Source organism: Bidens hawaiensis, unplaced genomic scaffold, assembly GCF_021521415.1.
Source record: "Bidens hawaiensis isolate Kalapana, Puna unplaced genomic scaffold, B.hawaiensis_p1.1 tig00010780_1, whole genome shotgun sequence".
In the NCBI taxonomy this organism is placed as follows: Eukaryota; Viridiplantae; Streptophyta; class Magnoliopsida; order Asterales; family Asteraceae; genus Bidens; species Bidens hawaiensis.
Window position 1 is genome coordinate 425444 of NW_027491828.1, and position 23450 is coordinate 448893.

Genomic DNA, 23450 nt, shown 5'->3' on the forward strand with positions numbered 1-23450 from the left:
AGAAAAAAAAATAAACAACTCAAAACGCCTATACGATCCAATGCGGAAAGTTAAATTCCCTTAAATCGACCGGACTTTCTTCCCTGTAAATTTAAAGACGTGAAGTACAATTGAAAACAAAGAAAAATAGTTTTTTTTTTATTCAACCGATGCTTCACAAGACTACTTCGTCTACAAGTAATTTAAACAAATTGTTTTAGCAATTTACTTGCTTGACAACGTACATCTAAACAAACTCAATGATCAGAATCATTCTTCAACAATCTCATCACACATTAACAAATCCTCTTCAAATGTTTCACGGAACCCTTCATTATCCTTGCAAAACCGTTCTACAAAACGTGCATAAAATATGATTTTAATCATTCTGCAACAATCTCGTCGCACAATAATACATCCTCTTCAAATTTTTCACGGAACCCTTCATTATCCTTACGATACCGTTCTATAAAATGGGCATAAAAGTCCCTAAACTTTTGTGGAGGTCTTGCTATCTTCAACTGATCTGATAACCAGTCTATGTAGTCCATCTGTTAAGTCATTTTAAGATAAAGTATTACCTTTTAAGATGGTACAAAAGAATTGAAGTCCTAACATACGCGAATAAGTTGAAGTTAAATTACCAAAATTAGGCATGTTTGGTCAAAAATTCTTCAAAATAGACAAACGAAAACAATCCATATAAATAAGCATAGCCAATAAAATTTCAACACACGGTCCACTTGGAGTCCTGGACACCTCTAGGCACCTAGATAGCTCAGACGAAATTCCATATAAAAGTGAGTTACTTTCTTATAATGACAAATGTCTCATGATGTTGGGGTTTATGCTTTTGTAGCGTCGAGGGCTCAGTCTTGGAAGCTACAGAATCACATTTTAAGGAATAGCGGAGTTGTCGACCTGGATTCAGACTACGTGCAGGCCCTGGAACGCCTAAATGGCACTCTCCCAGACTTTGACATTGGCGGTTTCTCTAATATGGACACCGCCCCACCAAAGCCTCAAAAAACTTTGACGAATGCCCTTTTTGGCAAAATCGCTCAGAGCCTGGGAGAAGTTTTTGGATTGTCCCCCCGATAGAAGGCGGTTATTGAATGCTTACAAGGTCCTCATGCCCAAGATTTTTTGACCGTTATCCCGATTGATGGGCCAAAGCATGTCTGCGGTCGAGTATAGGGCCATTCTTAAGTACCGTTTTATGGTCCCAATGTACCCAGAAGACGAAACATGTCCGATCTGCCATAAGGCTTGCCTGGATAAATTCGGAGAGCATGCGGTTCATTGCAAGGAGATGCTTGGGTTCAAATACCGACATGATTGGGTGCGGGACGTTCTTTGGGACATCTTAAGGCGAGCTGGGATATCAGCTAAAAAGGAAGCCCCCGTAAACTTCCTTACAGACCCCACGGAAGGGAGATCCACTCTACGACCGGCAGATTTGCTCGTCTTTGGTTGGGCCGGAGGAAAACACGCTTGTGTTGACCTCATAGGGGTATCTCCCTTAGCTGGTTTGAGGGATAATGGGTTTGTAGCTGGGCAAGCAATGAAAAGGGCTGAAACGAAGAAAGTGGAGAAACATGCTAAAGCCTGCGAAGAGAACCAACATGTTTTTGTCCCTTTGGCTTTTGATACCTTTGGCTCCTTGGCACCGGAAGCTATCCGTTTCCTAACCAGGGTCCAACGGGTTGTGCATAGCAATGTTCGACTCCAAAGGGGCAGGGGTATGTCTTTAGCAGGTTAGGGTTTGCAATTCAGAAAGGGGTGGCGGCGCAGCTTGTTGCCCGCCTACCTACTATGTTGATGTAATATCTATGTTTCTATATAATGAAAGAAGTAAATCTAATTAAAAAAAAAATGTCTCAACTGGATAACACAAATGCGAACGTATATAAAGGTGCTAAGACGGTGCGTTGTCACCCTGTTGGGTTTCGGTGGTGATCAGTCAAAAATTATTTATTAAAACCCGGTTCAATAAACATGACAAATAAGAATTAATCCAATTAATTAATATATGCGCAGCGGAAAATTAAACGAGTAATCAGCACCAAAACTAAACCCGACAGGATCCGGTTACATACGATACGAGCACGGTATAAATACAACAATTAATATATCTAACTACCGATGAGATAAATATACCTTTGCGGTTAATAACTAACCATTCGAGACACTGAGGTACAACAAACTAGCGCTAGGTGACGAACCGAACAAGAGCAGGTGCGACGGACCGCGCATGGCAAGCGCGGACAGCGGTTGCGACAAGCGGCGTGCGTGGCTGCTGGTGCGGCGGCAGCAGGTCGCGACAGTGGCAGACACGGTGGCTGCGTTCGACTTGACTGCGGCGGTGACCGGTGGTCGCTCGAAACGGCAGCGGTGGCTGGCGGCTTGTGTTGCGGCCTACAACTCTTGTCTTGTTGTTGCCCTGAGTAAGAGATGGTTGTTTGAATTATGGAGGTCATCTCCATGTTCTCCCAAATTGTTGGAGTAGGTTTTTTGTGTTTTGTTGTTGTTAATGAAAACCAAAAACACGAGGGCCGGCCGACTACTGTTTGTTTTCTTTCAAAACATGAAGTCACCCTTTATTATCATGGTTATGATAATATATAATCATAATAAGATGACAACCGGGCCTCAAAGTCCAACTCGATCCAACTCTCGTTTAAAGCCCGAATCAATTTATTTAGCTAGTAAATAAACATAATATTTATATTTAGTATAAATAATAAATTCGTTTTATGTTCGTCATTACCGGTTAAGCGAATTAAGCGGATTTAATGTTCGTTGCCCAATGTGTAACTCTTACGGGTCGTAACTCGGTTGGTCGCATTAAATTAATCGGACCGGTCCATATTTTCCAACACACCCTTCCCATGAAACATATATATATAAGTCATGCAGGGACCGACTTGGCCAAGCGTCCAAGGTGAGGCACCACTTTAGGCTTTAGCCTTACTATCATCGGAAAGTTTCTCCTTCCCAAGAAACATAAAAAGTCGTGTCAGACACTGAACACCACTTAAGCCTTACCCTCTGTAGTTGTGGTAGACAATACACGTTTGTAGCCCGTTGTTCACGTTTACAGAGCTGTGTAGCTCAGTTGAGACATTATAAGATAAGTGACAACTCACTTTTGCATGGAATTCCGTCAGGAACGTTACCTTGATGCCTAGAGATACCCAAGTGGATTATGTGTTGAAACTCTATTGGTTATGCTCTTTTTAGTATTTTTTTTTCTTTGTCATATGCAGGGGTTTAGAGGAACGGGTTCGGCCGAACCCGTACAAAATTTTGTTTTAGTGTATTTTGGCATCGAACCCGTAGAAATTTCAACATCAAACCAGTAGAAAACCCAAATCTAAGTGATAAAATCGATCGTCTGTCCTTTTAAAATTTTCCGAACCCGTAGGAAAAAATTTCTGGCTACGCCGCTGGTCATACGTTCAAACCTGCCTAGTTTGCTAATTTATTATTAAACTTACTTTAAAATTAAGAGAATGAGTGTCACTCTTAGGGATTTCCTTTTCTTTCATTTCTTGATAAACTTGTTCCACCGCACACAACATTTCAGTTTCTGAAGGCAAGGATATCTTCCCTGATAATACTCGAGCTATCCACTTCGACTGCAGTTCGGCTGGTAGGAACGTCATACCCTGATAAATCATACCAATAAGTCTTGATGCTAAAAAAATCTTGCAAATTATCTACCTAAAAATGCTTTATAATTAAAAAATACTATGAACCGACCTTGTAAAATAATCCGACGAAAGACAGTCTAGGGGCCAGTTGCGGAGGGAAAACACTCCCATAAGTAGGCGAAACATGCTTGTCATCAATGGTTACAATGCCGTTTGTTTTAAGAAATGGAAAGTGAAACTCGTACCTACATACATGTAACACGTTAACATATAAAAGTTAACGACAACGATCAAGTTAGTATATTACGGATGAAGACTTATTGGTTGTTCTCACCCTGTACAATGAATAATTGTATCTACTTTAATGGGGACTTCATCTTGAAACTTAACCGTGCCATCTTTGAAAACACGATCTATCTGAAAATTTTTGCCATAACAAAGAAGAAAATGTATAAACAATCATGAAATATTGTTGTTTGTAAGTCAAAGAAAACTAGGAATTTGTTGAGTAATGTTTTATATATGTCGAAATTGCCTAGCTGAAGATTTTCGCCATAACAAAGAAGCAAATCTTTAACAAAGTTGGATTACGGTACCCATGAAGATTTTTTGTGATAAAAGTTTCGAAATCAGTCGCAAAAGAAAAACATTGACGACTGGTTTATGATCGAAACTGTGGTTGCTAATACCTAGATCTTTAGTAGTATATGCATATGCAGTCTACCCTATAGCTTAAATACAGTAACTACATTGGTAGTTTGATAGAATAACTAAGACTCCTATAAAACAATCAAAAGAATTTATATTACTAATACACAAGATATATAGTAGTAAATTAGAAACAACATTACTATTAAGATTGATACCTTTTTAATCAAACGAAAATTATAATCGGATTACCTTGGCATGCTGCCATACATTATTGTAATTTTCCAGTTTGAGGCCTTTAACATTTGGCGATCTAGAGGACAAGTGGACTTCGTTGGCAACTGTCGCTAGTTCTCTTGATATGTCGTGTGCACTTGATTCGTTCCCAATAATAACCACAACCTAAGAGGTTTAGCAAACAATTTGGCAAACCATCACAGGATGGCCTAGTCGTAAGACTGAATCATATCTAAAGGGTTTCTTGTTTATAAAAAATTAACAAACCTGATCTTGAAATGGTTCAGGAACTCGATAGTTATGAGCATGCAATTGCTTCTTTGCCCATTCAAGTATTCCTGTATGTGTTAATTACAGAACAATATTGATGATAATGTAGAAATCGAATCTTTTAGTTACCAAGTAATGTGTTGAACCGAACACATACATACTTGTAATTTTGTATGTAGTTCATTTTTCTTGGTTCATCCGTTTGAACAACTGTAAACGTGATTGTTAATTTATTAACTCACAATTTAATTGATAAGTATTTTTCTGATATGTTATTTTGGCATACATCCAAAAGTGTTCCAAGTTAGATTTTTTATTTGAGTGTTAAGAATGTCAATTTTCTTTACAAGATATTATTATACCGCCTAATTAAAGAGTAATAAATAAATAAACAACATATAAACAATTTAATACGTTATGCTCCATCAAATATAATTAACTAAAACGTGTATGTTAAATAATTAGAGGGGTCCCGCCCTTCCATTTTATGAGCTGGATCCGTCACACCATTTTTTGTCTAATTCTGCTACGGGAATTAAAATATGTTTCAATCTGATCGACTATATGAACATGAGAACATCAGTTGTTATACTCCGTAATACGTATCATTATGATCTTGTAACTAACAAAAAATGGTGACAAAAATGGACTCATTGAACAATATAACAAAACTATAATTACTTATCTAACTAAACATGGTCCAGCACAACAGCCCATGGTACTAAAAATCTCCACTATCCGCTAATTAATATCTGATTAATCGCTAGTCGTCCCCAACCGACTAGTTGCCATTAATCACTATTTGGAAAATTACATGTAAATTCTAATCCGATTAATCACTAGTCTTTACCCACCGTCCGACTAGCGTCTAACAAGTTTTACAACACTGGACTAGCTATAGCCATTAAACTCTATTGAGTTAATGTTCAAAGGTGAGTAATGCATATATAAAACTTGAATATTTTGTACCTGGGATGTCCAAAGCAGCTCTAGGTTGGCTGTTGTGACCATTACAAACAACCACTGCATCAAACACTTCGGTTAAACTCATCCCATTCTTCTTCCACTCGACTACAAATTCATTCCCAGAATCAAGTAACTCGACTCTAGTTACCTCCGAATTGAACCTTATGAGTTTAGTTACTCCGAATGCATCCGCAAAATCTTCCAAATAACTTAAAAACTCTTGGTGCCCAGGAAACATCCTTGGGTCACCATATACTTTTCCTCCTAACATATAATCCGAGAATCCCATTATTTGGCGCGGACTATTTGTACGTAAAGATTTGTAAATCGTGGCATGAATGATTTCTCTATCTGGATCGATTCCAAGTAAATCCGACTCGGTTCGTGGATCATAGACCCATACTCCACCCAATCTATGTGATTTTTCTAAAACTACAACTTCATGGCCTTCTCTTTCAAGCTCCCGAGCCGCAACTAACCCACATAGACCGGCTCCAATGACGGCCACCTTCAAAGGAGTTGGCATAGTACTATATGAGTTTTTGGTTCATTTAACCAAACAATAAGCAGTCCTTTTATGTTTATAAACAATTTATGAGCATCTTCCAAGGTACAGAAATGACAAATAACTAAATTTCACATATTAATCATATTTTATTATCTTATTTGAATTGTATAAGACAACTGACAGATTATATATTTGTTCTTAAACAACTCCTCCGTGGATCTCATGCTCAAATTGACTGATCCAAATACATTTATCCCACGAGCACATGATTTGATATGATTCTCTTCGTATTTTATTTTTTAATGAGACCGAGAAATAAAAAGGAATATTGAAAATTCGAGTGGCTGAAGCTGGCAGCTACTTTCGAAGTAACATAAAGAAAAGCGACGACCGGAGTAGGAGAGTTAGAGTTGAAAAGAGGATTCCTCACTTCTTTCTCTCATTCAAAAACGTGCATGAGACTTTCATCTCACACGGCTCCTAAGTGATAAAGAAGAAGAACTCCCATTTACGATCAACATCGTCTGGAGCCCTTATTGAGCGAATATCTTCATTTGAATTTCTGAACATTATTTTCTATTTTAGAATTCATTTTTTGGTGTCAAAATAAGATATGTGATATAAAAATGGAGGGCCTGTTATCTTTTCTTTTCAATTTGCATTTGGTTTCCTATTCAATATAGTTATTTGTTTGTGTAAAAATCAATGAAGATAAATTTGTAAGTGAAGAGATTCGGCCCTGAATCCAAGTGGATCCGGGTTGATAACTTAAGAATTACGGATACAAACCCAGACAAACTCAAATCCTTCCTTTTTGTTAGAAAGATCATATACAGACACGTAGGGGCCACAAGTATGGCTAGGACACCTAGAGGCTCACAAAGTATCAAGAGGGTTACAAACAAATTTAGGGCGGACGTCACCCAAGGAGTGTCCATCACGATTGCATGAGAGTGGGGACCATGAGGATACGCCACTCGGCATTAATCCTTCACAAGTATCATCTCACACTGGATGGTGGTTATTACATGAAGCACTCCCTCCCTGTAACGAGGCTAACAGCGTTTCTATTTTGTAGATCTTATCATTCTTGAAGAAATCTCGGGCATTTTCGAATCCTTTCCTGTTGAACCACTAATCCACACTCGTTTGATTCAGTGTTTCTTCATTAGGATAAGAAATATGATTACGTTAGCATCTTTAAAGTCATTAATCATTATATTATTTGGTGAATCATTTTTGCTTAAAGAATATTGATAAATTATCATCTAACCGTAAGGGTGCTAGTTTTGTATTATGAATTTTAGGATTTCTTTTAAAATCATGTATAAATTTGCAATCAATTAAAGTGTTTCGTGCGTAAAAAATCAATAAATAGATAAAACATAAAGATCTGCATGAAAGGGAATATAAATTGCATGTTTTCAAACAAACCAAAGAACCGCCTTTCATAGACAAGAAACATTCACAAGGTGTTGAAGAAATATGTTAAGTCATTTATCTCAATTCAATTTCTAACTTAGATATTTGTTATTACATGTACGGGTCAAGAAGTCATTGATGAGAGACTAGAAGTGAATAATGTTGAACGTTGAAACAGATATGGGCGTTTGGGTGGTGCAAATGTCTATCCTACCCTAATCCATTTTTACCCCTCTCCACCACATCATCGTTACATTATTATGCCTGAAGCCATCTTTCAAGTGCGAAAACGTCCCTCTTTCATCCATTTTATTTTTCTTTAACAAAATTATTTCAAATTTTAAAACACAAAATAAATTATAGTTTTTATAAAATAAAAAGTATTTATAAAACTTTCATCCACAATAATTTGGATTCAGTCCAATTCAGCCCAAACAAAACTATATATCCTACTAGGATTTGTGAAGGCTTTGAGCTAGTTTTGGGCTTGGGCTCAAATTAGTGACAAGAAGAACAAGGACTTGGCCCGTTATTGTTTCTTGTTAATTAAGTCTTTAATCCTAGTTCATATCTTATAAATAACCCTGATATGTAATTGTAATCTTTGCACCTAATCAATGAAATAACCTAGTTGCAGCCCGTGGATGTAGGTCCCCCGCTGGGACCGAACCACGTAAAATTCTTGTGTCGTGTTTATCGTTATTATTTTCTGTTTTACCGCGTGTATAATCGTGTGTGCATGTTCGTGTGTTGTTCTGCTGCGTCGCTTTGTTCCTAACAAGTGGTATCAGAGCTCTGGCTCGTAACACACGGTTCGTTGCACTGGTTACGGTTTTGGTTCGAATCTGTTTTTGGTGATTAGGGTTGGGTGGGTCCGTCACCCTGAATAACTCTTGGAGGTCGCCTGTTTTTTATTGGTTCGGTTGAAGGTCAAAAGGTTTTAAGGCTAAGATATTCATCGGTTTTAAGGGTGATGATGTCGCCGAAAAACCGAGAATCTGGTTCGATTGACAAAGGATCCTTGGATGTTGTCGGATGACGAGACATGTGGTTGGCTTTGTGGTTGCGAAGAGCAGTTGGTCACCGGGTAGCGTTTTGCGTGCCGGTTTGTTTGGCCGGAAAAGCGTGGCCGGAGCTTCTCTTTTAGCTGCTGCATGTTGACGGTTTCTTGTTACAAGAAGGTGACCTACATGCTTTTGACTTGTTTGTTTTATTTGACCAGTAAGTTTCAAAACAAGCCCTGGGTGGGTCTTATTTCTACTGGGCTATTTTCAGTTGATGGGCCATTGTTGTTTTTTGGGCCAGCACTTGGGTTTTGTGATTTTCTTATTTCAAGACTGGTTGGGCCAAATGAAACAACTTGTTGGGCCGGTTCTTTAGCCTAAACACTGTTTTGGAATTATTTTAAGTTTGGGTTTTGCGTTATTATCAACCATTATTTTAACCCGGTTTTCTGAAGACCGTTTGTGGCTCGGGTTCAAATTTGTTTGCAAGAGATTAGTCTGAGGTAACTGTATATAGTTTATCTTCAGTTAGTTGATTTATCGGTTATTGCAAGATCGCAAATCGGTTTATTTGACAGTGTTCTGTTGAACAATCGTCAAGTTTAGGCCCGTGCCCTTGTTGTGTCTGTTCACTATTTTCGATCGTTTGTTATTGTTATTACTGAAGACGAGGTGGTTATGATCGGAATGCTTGACGGTTATGGATATTGGTTGAGTGGTTTATCATGTGAACTTGGATGTGGTACTGGTGATGGATAAACTTGGAGAAAATGGAACCGGTGGGTGCGCTGGTGACGACATAAGTGAAAAAAAAAAGTTATTGACAAGTTATGTGATCTATTTCTCGTTTAGATGATCTTTCGGTTAGGATTTGTGTTAACTGATCGGGTGTACGGTCATAGAACCCTTGGTACCGCTTGCTTTCCATGAAAGCTCAACTGTTGTTATAATCGTTTGCCTGTTAGCTGGTCTAGAACTGTGAAGTTATTCTTGTTCAATGGTGATCAGTGGTTTGACACTTGAGGGGGGTCCTTTGTACTAGTACCGGGTGAAGGTTTTCGCTGGGGAAGTACGAGTGGAGATTTGACTCATGGGTGTTGTTTTGGCATGGTTGGAATAACAGAGACAGTGGGAGCTGAGCATAGTTTGACTTGGTGAAGGCTGCATTAAGGCGTGGGACATTCTTTAGAGTCAATGTCCATTAATGGTAAATTCTGCTTTTGAGAATGTGTCGGTGATGATGCATTGAGACTCAGTGAAAGACAGTGAAGACTCTTGGGTTTGAGATTTTGTTTTGCTTCATTTTCTTGTTACCTACTTTAATGAGGCATCAGTGAATCTATTTATTTAAGACTTTTTTGGAGTTGTAAAAGTCTTGGCTCGCTGCATCGGGTAGAGCTAAGTGGATTCGTATTGCAAGATGAATACTGGAGCCACATGGATGTCAACTTGAGCGTATTCGGAGGTTTAAACCTTGACGGGGATTTGGTAACAGTGGGAGCACCAAACTTTTCAATTATACTAATTTATAATAATATATGTCAATGGAATGATCTACTAGGCGATATGGATTATATGTTAAAAGAGGAACGAATAAACATAAAAAGAACAAGAATTTGTCAAATCATCAACGTGATCATTATTTATGTAACTGAAATACATATCCGAACATGTATAATCTCTAGAAAGAGTATGTTATTGACTTGTTATATATATACGGTATTCAGATTAAAATAGCATTTGAACCCATCAAAAGAACACCACACTACACCACAAATAAAACACAAAACTTTGGAAATAGGCATCCACCATACACGAGAAGTATGTATAAGAAAATAAAATCAAGCCCATTTGGCAAGAAGAGACATAAGACCAGCACCCAAAAGAAGTGAAACATTTGAACCTAGTTGAAGCATCTTATTCTTTTGCATCCGAGGGTTCATAAAGTCGGGTGAAAGAAGGTCGACGAGTGCCATGTAGATCAATATTCCCGCGGACGCAGAGTTTAATACACCCTCTACGATTAAGGCTGTTGAACTATCCTCCTTATAAATATTTGTTACTAATATCCCAATCACAATCCCAGATGGGGTTGTGATGCTAAAACATGCTCCCATGATCGTGGCGGCTAATGACTTGAATTTTGCCTGTAAAAAAGTTTCACATGTACATAAACATTAATCATGGCAATGGTTATTCAAACACCCTTTTTGGATATTCACACACTCTTTTAACACACATCTTATCTCTACATACACCCTATAAAGGGTGTATGAATAACACATCCCTTAATCATCTATATTCTTGCAAGAAAAGCATATAATAATACCTCATCGATCTCTAGATATAAAGTGAGAACTTTTTAAGCAAAAAGTACCAATTAAATAGATTTTTCTCCATGGGGATATGTATGAAAATGGTTTGGGAGATAGCGAGGTGGAGTTCCGGAACACCCCCCTCCCCCCTTGTTTTTGAGCTCATAACTTCTTCTAAATATAGCTTATATTTTTTTTAATATACCCCATATATGTTTGGTAATATACTAAGACCAAGCGTACTGGCACGTTGTGTGCGGCGTTGTATGCTATAACGCGGGGGTACACCGCCACCCCCCCCTGCGTTTTGTCTTTTTTTTTTGCTACGTTATAACTAAAACGTGGGTTTATAGCACGCAAATCAAAAAAAAAGAACCGTTGGGCCATGTTTACATTAGAAAGCCGTTGGGTTTTTAAAAAAAATTATATTAATTAAATTTATACTATAAAAACAAACCAAACTCATTTTTTTAACAATTATATCTTTTACACAAATATTTATACCATCATGTTTCCGAATAACAACCAAAATATTCTCGGTTTCGGTCAATATGTCCGTCAAGGCAACCAAAATCCACAACCGAACCAATCTACCGCCCCGACGCCAACCGTACCCGTCCCGCATATGATTGACCCGCAAATGGCCGAGTACATTGCATTTTTACAAAACTCTATGCCAAATGCGGTGCCCGGTTTCCAAAACCCAACGGCAAACATTTTTGCCGGTTCGGGTTCCCAACCCGTCCCGGAGACCGAACCCGAGGTTGAGTTCGTTCCGGAGACACAACCCGTCCCGGAGACCGTAGGCGGTTCGAGCCAACGCGGACGTCCAAGAAAACACGCAAAGAAACCCGCCGACGAACCTCGGGTTAAAAAGACGGTGATAGCGTGGAGTATCGACGAGTGCGTACTATGTGCTCGTGCTTGGTGCGCGATATCGGAAGATGCCAAATGCGGTAGGTTTTTAAAATACATATATTTTTTTTAAATTTCTTATAACAAACATTGAACTTGTAATGTTTTTATTTTTTTAGCGAACTATCAAAAAATGGGGGTATTTTGGCATAAAATTAAAGAGTTGTTCCACGACCTTGGCGGGGACTCACGTCGAGAGAAGATTCGTTACTGTCGAAATGGGGCAACATAAACACCAAATGCTTGGCTTTCCGTGTCTCAGACGCGGAAGTCATGGAAAACGCGTTGACAGAGTATCAACATAAGGTCGGGGGGGGGGGGGGGGGGCTTCAACTACTTTGGCATTTGGAAAGACCTGTTGAGGTTTCACCCAAAATGGGGCATGGTGTTGGATGCCGAAGCCGAAGGTGGTCCGCGTAAAAAAAAGTCTAAAACATCGTATTCGGTTGATCCAGACACGCCCCGTTCCGACGCTCGAAACTTCAACCTAAGCTATAATGACGCTGTGAATACTACCGAGATGCCTCGGCCGGGGGGTAGAAGAAGCAAGGCCAAGGGAAGGGGGAAGGGGTCGCTACGTCGTCGGCAACGGGTTCGAATCCCGAATTGAAAAGTCAATTCAAATAAATGAACTCTCGACTCCAAGCTTTACACGACCTTGGAACCCAACGACTTCAAGTAAATTTGGACGCCGTCGACCTACTTAGAAGGAATGAAATGGACAAAGACATCGAGGTTTTATCAAGTGAGCTAACCGAAGACGACCGATAGTCCGATCTCTAAAAGCCACTCGACGAGCGAAAATTTTAGAAAAATATAAGTTTTAGTTTTATTAGTATTATTTATGTATTTTTTTTAATTTGATGTATTGTTTTTTTAATTTAGTTTTTATTAGGAAGTTTAATGTATTTTTTAATTTTATGTTAATTTATTTAAATGATTTAGTATTTAAAAAAACAAATAAAATTAATAATGACTGGGCGTCACGTGGCTCATAATGCCTGGGGGTGGAGAGTTATAACTACAGCCTGTTTTTGTAAAAACCATAACTCTAACTCTCTAACTGGGCGTCACGTGGCGCATAATGCCTGGAGGTGAAGAGTTATGACTACACATGGTCTAATAGTTATGTTTTTGGCTCATAAATGGTAATATATGATTTTTTATAGCTCAAATATCCAAACCAACTAAAATTACTCGTTTTTTTTTTTTGGATTTATGGTCTATAATTGGTGAAAATTTTTTTGGTTTTTTATGCATAAGATGTTAATATTAACTTTATAATATTTTTGATCGCTCCTGTTAAAAATTTCAACTTCGACCACCACATCAATTCATGCCCATACTCCTAAACTAATTTACGTATAAATCTACACCAATGACAGGTTTTGAACTCTAGTCTTTACTTTCAAAAGTAATAGTTAATTTGAATGTCAAGTTTTTTTTTATTTTCATAGTGTCGTATCTCCTATTTTGTAGATTTTGCTTGGTGGTGTACAAAAGAAACGTAAAGATAGATATGTTTTATAAAGTAAATAATATTTATTTTTTACTTCCATCTCATATAACTAAAGGCCGTGACATCAGTTTTGTATGAATAATATTTAAACTCTTTTCTAAAATCATACAAATTGTATTTTATAGGCAAGACAAGCTTTTAATAGCTCTCCGCCGCCACTGCTACAAAAATAAATAAAAGTAACCGAAATTTACGATGGCCATATGTTTATAACGAGCGAGCATTGCTTCTAATGGATCATACGAGACGTACTATGATGGTGATGGTTATTACGGGTGTAATTACATGGATTATTCATTATAATTGGATGTACGAGCTATACTGATAGTTTTATTAAGTTATAAGTTCAATTATATATTTAAATATGATAGGTTGTAATGAATCATATTTGAGAGCATATGTTTATATTATGTGATTTTTTTCTAGCATTGGTTCAAATTAATTAAAACTTGTCTCCTTTGAGTAATTAAACACAAATATATATACCTGAAAAATGCATCCTCCAAGACCTATTCCTTCAAAGAATTGGTGGAACGTCAACGCGACAACGAGTGGTTTGATTGTTTTCGGACTTTCAGACGCACCCAAAGACAGTCCTATTACTACTGAATGTACGATTATTCCCAGTTCCAACACCTGCAACCAGTTACAAGCATATACATTTTAATACGTTATACCGATCATATCCAAGCTTCGCAAAATCCAAAGATCTTTGTGATTCTAGATAATTTATTGTAATAAATATAGAATTAACATGCAATCCACATTATATATTATCAGTTTATCATGGATATATAATTTAGTTCACCTTAATTATTTGTCATTGTCACTAATAAAAAAGGTCTTTGTGACCGATGAAATTCGTCGCAAAACAGTTAGTTAAAAATCCTTTCACAATTTTTTTATCAGATTCGAGATTAAAGATGGGAAATTGTTGCTAATATATGTTGCAAATATATAGCAATAAAACTATTGCGAATGTTTTTATCGTCGCAGAAAACAAGTGACGGTTTTGGTCATCACATTAGTCCTTTGTGTTGTAGTGTGAGTAGTCCTAAATCTGGTCATGATACAGATGCTTAGATCATTTCCCCGGTTTAATATATAAGTTATAAATTATGCATTTGACATATAATTCTGATTTTCTCTTCATCATCCATAAAAATATTATTTGTTTATATCATATAGTTTGTAATTGCACGTGTGATCTTTTGTATAATCACTTATACTTAAAATATTTTCTTGTCTCGATCTCCAATTCTCGATCGGATAGTTTAGAGTTATCAATCAAGAATTGAAGAACAAAGTGATCGATGTGTATGTTTTCTGCTGTGATCAGAACCATACTACAAAACAAGGGCGTATGCAGCTTTAGGAGAACAGGTTCAGCCGAACCCGTACAAATTTTGTGTTAGTGTTATGTATTTGTGTATTTTGACATAGTATCTGTTGAAATTTCAACATCGAGCCCGTAAAAATCCCAAATTTAAGTGATTAACAATCAATCGTTCGTCCCTCAAAATTTCTCGAACCCGTAGAAAAAAAATTCTAGCTACGCCGTTGCTACAAAATAGATCAAAGGTTTCTGTTGTCACAAGTCGGTCTTTAATTTTTGACAATTTTTTATCGCAACATATGAACCCAGTTTTCTAAGACCACCCGTAGTGGGACGTTTCCCACCCTCAAAACTCCACCAAAACGCCCAGAGCATCGCCCCCGTGGCGTTTTGGGGTGTTTTGATCTTTAAAAACTATCCCAGTGTTTTATACACGATGAATAAAGAAAATAGTGGGACCAAAGAGAGAAACCGACCAGCCAATGGAGATGGGAGGGGGAAAGGGGGCGTTTTGGCGTTTTCAACTACGCTGATGTATGTTTATACAAATCCAAATTAATTAAAATATATTAATAACAAAGTGAATTCGCTTTTCTTGTGATTGGACAGGGTTTTTTTGTATGCTATAGCAAAAGTCAAAAGATTCATTTTCCGATGGGTTGTTGCTACTTGCTAGTTGCTAGCATCAAATCAGTATGGTCAAATGATTGGTCCATAATTCAACTTAATTAACACTAATTAAAAGAACTTAGTACTTTCCATTCTTGAATAAGATTACATAAAAAGACAATTGGCCTAGTTCTGACTCATGGCATAAGTTGATGGTTAAGGCTTGAAATCTTTGAATTTTCGTGTTCGAAACCTGACCTAAGGGGGGTTTCCTCCTTTGATGGTGTCTTGGGTGAGTCAGGTCTGGAACGTCAAAATCAGTATGCATCGTTGACATCCGGTTTCAAAATGACTCACCCTAGGTATTGGTGAACGCTATTAAAAAAATACAGAAAAAGAGAATGTTTACTTACCTTAGAAACAATTCTATACCTATCCACTTGTGACAATCCAGACATTGATCCATGAGCATGTCCATGAGTCGCATGCGTGTGCGCCGCAACTTGACTGATATCTTGCGGGTTCGTTTCTTCATCTCCATAGCCATTAGCAACCTTTTGCGATGGTTCCAACCGAGACCTTTGCTGATAAGCGGCAGACGAAGTCTCAAACAATAACGTCAACATAGTTGCCACCATAGCAATAAAACCCGTAAAAGGAAAGTCTCCCCATGGATGTTCTTTTAAACACGGACTCGTTAAGCTTTCGAATGCATCAGGAAGTACATGTATAAAACCAGTAGCCAATATGACACCAGCCGCAAACGCCTTAACAATAAAGAACCCGTCTTTCTCAGGGCTTAGAGATGGAACAATTCGACCGATAAACGGTAGACAAACACCTAGTGCACCAGCTACTAGGATTGAAGCAAGTGCAATAAGTTTGTATTTAAGAGCTTCACTCTTTTTACCTTCGTTTTCTTCGGGTTCACAAGTGCACTCAGCCAAAACATGAGTGGTTATAACATCTAAAAGCAAGATAGTAACAAAAGCTAGCTTTTGTGAGCCCATAGTGGATGCACTATTGAAGAATAAAGTTTTTTTTTCCTTTATTCAGAAAAATAAAATTAAAAAAATGGATATTTAGATTGGAGTCAGATGGTTCATATATAATGTAGGATCCTGACAAATATAAGACTGGTTCACATGCTAAGGCTGAGGGGTGTGGGGGGCTCTAACGGGGGCGCGAGTGAGGGCTCCAGCCAATAATATTGTGACGTGTGGCAGAGAGAGAAACTGGATAAGGTGGGTGTTGGAGCCCCCGCTGGAGCCCCTGGCCCTGGTGTGGAGGGGCTCCAGCAGGGGCTCCAGCGGATTTTTTTTTTTATTTTTTTATAAATATATTCAAAAAACGTATTATTAAAAAAACTCATAAATTATTAAAAAAACACACATTAAAAAAAACACATTAATGTCTAAAAATAAAATAAAAATTAAAGTACTAAAAAAAACATTATTCTTATTCTTCGGCTTGGTCTTCTTCGATCAACCTCTTTCGGATACGTTCCTTTTGCTTTTCCATCAGCATTTGATCGACCGGATTTAGGTTACTGAAGTCTCTTGTAAGGAAGTCCAAATCTCTCATTCGACTTTTTTCCTTTTTGTCATTAGAGACCACCTCCATTGTTTTGTTGAATTTATTGAGGGATTCAACAAGATCGACGATGTTTACGGCTCCCCCCTCAGCCGGTTTTTTCCCCTTGGCGTCCCGTCCCAATGGCCGCCTCCTCGGCGGTGAAGACGTTTCCTCCCCCGCAATGTTTAGGTCGAATCCAACGCGGCAATCCGACCCGGCGGAAGTGCTATACGCTCCAGACGAACTAGTTTTAGTCCGTTTCGGCCCTACTTCCGCATCATGGTCCGGCGCCACAAGCTCAACCCACTTGGAACACCTTTTCAACCTCTCCCACAACTTTAAATCGTCCCACGTCTTCACCGTCCCATACCTCCGCAAACACTCCTGCCTCCACTCTTCGACAGTGAAATTGTAAACCGCCAAATCATCACTGCCACTTGGTCTCATACGACCGGCGTTCCTGTTGAAAAGATTAGTAAACAAGCCGACAAATTTTCTGATTTCGGACCACCGACCCGAAATCATATCGGCGTTTCGATCTGTACTCCCAACGAGCGTATAGAACGTCTCCCTAACCTTTGTCCAAAAAACCTTGTTTTTTTGGTAGTCGGCTGCAAAATGAATAATTAAATTAGATTTCCAGTTAACTTTTTTATTTAACTTTTTTATTAAAAATCATTTTTAAAAACGTTAAAACAATTACCGCAACGCCGATCCTCAGAAATGACTATCCAAGCCCGACACAAGGCTTCCTTCTCATCCGATGACCACGGAGTGGTTTTCCGTTTCGTCCTCGGAGTCGAAGCCGGTCCCGGCCCGTCCGTTGCAAGTTGTTTTTTCCGGTGGACGCGTCTTCTTGCTCCCGTAGCATCACCGTGTGATTCTTGTGTCTCTGGAACAACAAAGTTAGGAGACGGTTGTATGTTGGATGGTTGAAAGCCGGATGTTTCTTGCGGCCCCGAATAAAACATCGATTGGTCTGGTGACGACGATAAATCGTCGTATCTATAATCTGAATCTAGGTTTGGGTACCAATTTCCAGACATTTTTGGGTATTATATAGGAGTTTGGGATATTATATATGAGTTTGGAGATTGAAGTTGTGTTTTGATATGGTTGAAATGGGTTGATTTTGGGGTATTATATAGGAGTTTTTAATGTTTTTTTTTTTTTAAATCGGAGCTCAACGGCTCTTTTGGGCGGGCCCACCAGCTTTTCCTCTCTCTTCTCCCGCGACCACACTCACGCCTGCCTGGGGGCTCGCGCTCGCGCCCCGTTCGCGCCCAGGTTCGCGCCCCGGTGGTGTGGGGTTAGCGCCTGGGGGCGCGAGCGGAGGGGCTCACGCGCCCAGGTTAGCGCCCCACACCCCTCAACCTAATGGTTTCGGTTTAATCAAAGCTATAAATACTAAATTACTTTAAAACTGTTTTGTTTATTTATTATCATGCTAGACTGGCAATTAGTTAATGATGATCAAGAGAGAAGTTAAAAATTATAATCACTGTTTTCTTATTATGTTAATCTTTCGAGATTTTTTTACGGTAAAATTTCTTACTCCTGAACCTTGAACTCAAGACTTTTAAATTTCTTACTCGCGAATTTTAAACTCAGGACCTTTAAGTGTTTAAGAGGCATGTCAATTAAAAACTTGAATTTAACATAAAAACATTTATATATTCTAATTATAAAAAAGATTTTAGATTTTGAGTGTTGGATGAATCTTTATTTATTTGCGATATTATAATAAATGACAAACATGTCCTCTCTACATTTTTCAGGACCTACATGATATAATTTTTTTTTTGTTTACAGTCATAAACTCATTTAACATCAATGTAAACCGCAAAAAACGTTGTCACACTGGAATCGCCATATTTGCTGCCTAATATATTCGTATTGAGACACTATTAGGAACGATTAACATAAGAAAAATCAGGATACAAAATCACACACACACACATATATAGGCTATTTAATCACATATGGTGTTTTCTTATATAAAAAAAAAAGCTTACATTGAGATAACGTAGATGGGGCTCGAGCGATTAGCTAAATACATCAATTGTGATCGTTAGCCGATTTCATTACCAGTCATCTGATCTCTAATAATCATAGAAAACATTAAGTTGATAATGGTTAAGACATTAAGTGAAGGGTTACGAATTATATGTGGCATCAAGAGTTTATAATTTCTGAAGAAATACCTTTAGAGACGGTTACTAACACTCAATTATATGATGTTTAGTTTGATTCGATTAATTTATAGGAATATAGGATGAATCTTCATAATGGGTAGAAAAAGAAAGCGATTTTCAATCTTTTGCTTATGTACTGATAAGTTTGATATTTAATTAATGGTAACTTCAAAGCCTTTAAAATGACGACTTTCTTGTATTTAGGCTACCGCATACTTCAAATTTAGAGCCGCACATTGCCCACTCTGACCAGACTATGTTATCTTAATTTAACTCACGCTGGCTTTAGAGTTTGGTTTGGGCTACCGTCGGCGGCCACTTGACAGTCGTTGTGCCGCCACAAGAGCATAATTCCCTAGCGTAACACACGGTGGGACGAAAACTCAGGTGAGCTCGGGATTCGAATTGACAACCTTACACAAGACCTAGCTCAAGTCCATCATTAGTACATTACTATAATCCACAAAAAATGACACAAATGAAAAATTAAACTTGAGTCTCCATTAAAGAATCCAAACCTCCTACCACTAAGCCAGAAGTGGTTAAGTATTTCAGAAACCAGTTTTCATGTTTAAATTAAAGGATAATAAAAGCAAGTACAAGACAATTTTCAATGAAATTAATTATAATTGGTCCATGTCAATGGTTTTGAATTAATAATACAATATGTCGACACTAAACACAAAATGTCGACACTTATCCGTGTACTTCTAAGATTCTAAGATTTTTCTATTTTTTAATCATAGATAACTAAAGCATCAACATCACAAACCAATAACATTTGTTATCATGTTTAAATTAAAGGATAATAAAAGCAAGTACAAGACAATTTTCAATGAAATTAATTATAATTGGTGCATGTCAATGGTTTTGAATTAATAATACAATATGTCGACACTAAACACAAAATGTCGACACTTATCCGTGTACTTCTAAGATTCTAAGATTTTTCTATTTTTTAATCATAGATAACTAAAGCATCAACATCACAAACCAATAACATTTGGTCCACCAACATTCTATTCCGATCTAATAGATCACAACCAGCCACGTGTGCCAGTCTCTTGTATTTTAATTTGGTCCACCAACATTTAGGTGCAAGAATTATTTTTCTTTAGGTTTTCGTTGTATTTTAATTTTTAAACGTCTCATATTATACTCGTAACTTCATCGAACATGCCTCTTGTAAGATTTAACTGAACTCGTAACCTCTAAGATAATAAACAACTATTACACACTTGAATACAATTGAACACGTTATGATGATATTTTGTTGATTAATCCAATGCAAAGTCAATGATATAAATTGGAGTAAATTATGATGAGTAGTGTCGACACTTTTCTAGTAGAATACATCCACCAAAGTCAACTTATATACATCTACGGATCTATCCATTATTTATCTATATTGAGGTTTTAGTAGTCAAACTATGTCGACATTTTGAGGTAGTATGACAACATTATAGAACCTCTCTAACTTTTGTTACACTTAAATAAATATAAAAGTAAATAAATCTAATTAGTTTATAATAGGTCTATTACAAATTAATAAGATTTCATTTATTATTATTTAGGTGAAAGGCACTAGTGGGTGTTTGGGTGAGCTTCTTTTTTTGCTTTTTAGAGAGACAAAATTTTCAAAATTTCCCTTCAAAAACACATAAAAGCTTCAATTTGGAGTTATTAGTTGTTTTTGGAGAGACATTTTGGACAATTTGCCTATCAAAAAAGCAAAAAACAACAAAAAAAAGCTCAAACACCCCCCTTAATCTTGACACTTTTAATAATAGCTAAAATTCATGAAACTTTACTAATCCCGTTTAATTAATATGGGTAAGTTTATAGAATAATAATCAGATTTTAAAAGTGTTTCGAATTAAGTATAATCACGTATGTCAGAAAAACAAAAACAAAAAAAAGGTATAATCTTGCATTTACATGAGTTAATTTTTTATTTTTTTTTTGAATGTTTAAGCTTAACTCCTACTATTTACAATAAACCGTCATTGTCAGGGATCGAACCCTGGACCTCTCACCCAAAGGCCTAAGCCTTTACCATCCCACCAAAAAGTGGAGATGGCACACGAGTTAATTTTATACTTGAAACCATGTCAACATAATGGCAACATACTACACCAAACAAACTCAATTTATTATAATTTGATAATTGATACTGTAGGGGTATGGTACTAAACCCGGTTTTACGACCCTAAATTTATTATGTTTGGCTTATTTTATTACATGGACTAATACAATGTTATTGGGCTGAGGGGGTTTTGTGGAGGTAACCCTAACTGGGCTAGGCCCATTAGGGTACCATGATGGTGGCCATGAGGCTCTCTATATAAGGAGGTCTCCACCTCCTTATTAAAGGGTCATGCTCAATAAGAGCCACCACCATATTTTTGTGTCTGTAAAACAAGAGATCCTCAGGATTTCTTAGCAGTCACCTCCACAACCCCGAAAAGCCATTTGCAGGTCACTAGCAACCGGAGAAGAAGATCAAGACGTGGTTCGTTCATCTCGAAATCCGTGGAAACATCGTCATGGATCAGGTCAGATTCGTTTCATGTTTCGACATTGGCGCCATCCGTGGGACGGCAACGAACTACCCTTCGATTTTCGTCTCGGCTGTCAGATCTCTCCCAGAAAAAACCCAGATCTGGAAGTTTACAGAAAAAGGCTTCAAGGCTTGTTCTATTAAAGCTCAAAAAGATCCATAGATCTAAAAGAGGCTTCCAGATCTGTGCAAAAGAAAACTTCCTGATTCGAAAGATCAAGCCTACGGATCTGTGATGGTTTTAAATCCGCTCCGAGCTTCAGATCTATCTAGATCTGATTTACAGATCTAGATCTAGATTACAGACCTGGATTTTAGGGTTAAAATTGCAGATCTAACTCTCAAATTGCAGATCCAAAAATTGCCAGACTTCCGCCGCCATGTACGCGCGCCCGCGGATTCTCACTCCGCAGCCAAGCATGTGCCGCCGCGGGAACCACCATGCGGGTTTCGCGCAAAAGACCTCCACCATGTGGGTTTTGCGCAGAAGACTGCCGCCACGCATGCTCGCCAGCGGGTCACCATTCCGCCGACATGCGTGAGCGCCTGTGGAAACCACCGCGGAAACCACCATGTGGGCTTTGCGCAAAAGACCTCCGCCATGCACGCGCACCCGCGAGTCACCACTCCGTCGCCGTGCATGCGCACGTCAGGCCTAGCGCCAAACTTAAAGGTTGGGAATCCTCATAAACCAATAAGGCCACGCGCCAAACTTAAAGGTTGGGAATCCTCATAAACCCGTCAGGCCTAGCGCCAAACTTAAAGGTTGGGAATCCTCATAAACCCATAAGGCCACGCGCCAAACTTAAAGGTTGGGAATCCTCATAAACCCATAAGGCCATGCGCCAAACTTAAAGGTTGGGAATCCTCATAAACCCATACGGCTTCGCGCCGAATACAAGACCGAACGCGGCTCCGCTCCGTTCAACATGCGCACCACCATGATGCTTGAGCACAGTCGCATATCACATGCTCATGCACCACATATGCTCACGCATATCACATATGCTCACGCACCACATATGCTCACGCATATCACATATGCTCACGCACCACATATGCTCACGCACCACATATGCTCACGCATCACATATGCTCACGCATATCACATATGCTTACGCATCACATGCTCACGCATATCACATCAGTGCACGCAACATCTGCGCATGGCGCATGACAAAGTCTACGCGTACGCGCATGCAACATCTGCGCGTGGCGCAGGACATAAAGTCTACGCGCACGCGCATGCAACATCTGCGCGTGGCGCATGACAAAACCAAAGCCTATGCGTAAGCGCATGAAATATCTGCGCATGACACACAGTCTACGCGCACGCGCATGCAACATCTGCGCGTAGCGCATGACAAAGCCAAAGCCTATGCGCAAGCGCATGAAACGTCTGCGCATGACACAAAGCCAAAACCTATGCGTAAGCAACACAACAAATGAGAATAGTCTAATCCCAAATCAGGATAAGGACTACCTTATTTAGCAGCAATGAACTAGGGGACTATCGTGGTATACCACCACCACGTTATCGCAATAGAAGACATCCGAATCTTAGGGCAGGAGCCTAATAATATCTCACATGGTCACGCGCAAGCTTTATTATTCTAGCTCGTAAGTCGCCTCACGCGCCAGCTTGGTTATTCTTAGCTCGTAACTCGCCTCGCGCACAGGCTTTATTATTCTTATAGCTCGTAAGTCGCCTCACGCGCGCAGGCTTTATTATTCTT

General features: G+C 38.5%; 2 protein-coding genes across 2 annotated transcripts; both read right to left on the reverse strand.

Annotated features, from left to right (window-relative positions):
* Nucleotides 1–228: 228 nt before the first annotated feature.
* Nucleotides 229–6529, reverse strand: LOC143536305 (flavin-containing monooxygenase FMO GS-OX-like 3). The gene is made up of 7 exons (XM_077030329.1): nucleotides 5760–6529; nucleotides 4788–4858; nucleotides 4536–4685; nucleotides 3970–4052; nucleotides 3745–3880; nucleotides 3480–3650; nucleotides 229–530 (listed from the first exon to the last, which is right to left on the reverse strand). Exons 1-7 carry the CDS (start codon nucleotides 6280–6282, stop codon nucleotides 363–365), a joined length of 1302 nt encoding a protein of 433 aa, XP_076886444.1. The 5' UTR covers nucleotides 6283–6529; the 3' UTR covers nucleotides 229–362.
* Nucleotides 6530–10472: 3943 nt separating this feature from the next.
* LOC143536306 (zinc transporter 3-like) lies at nucleotides 10473–16431 on the reverse strand. Its single transcript, XM_077030330.1, has 3 exons — nucleotides 15798–16431; nucleotides 13926–14075; nucleotides 10473–10837 (listed from the first exon to the last, which is right to left on the reverse strand). The coding sequence occupies exons 1-3, from the start codon at nucleotides 16392–16394 to the stop codon at nucleotides 10532–10534; spliced, it is 1053 nt and encodes a 350-aa protein (XP_076886445.1). The 5' UTR covers nucleotides 16395–16431; the 3' UTR covers nucleotides 10473–10531.
* Nucleotides 16432–23450: the final 7019 nt, after the last annotated feature.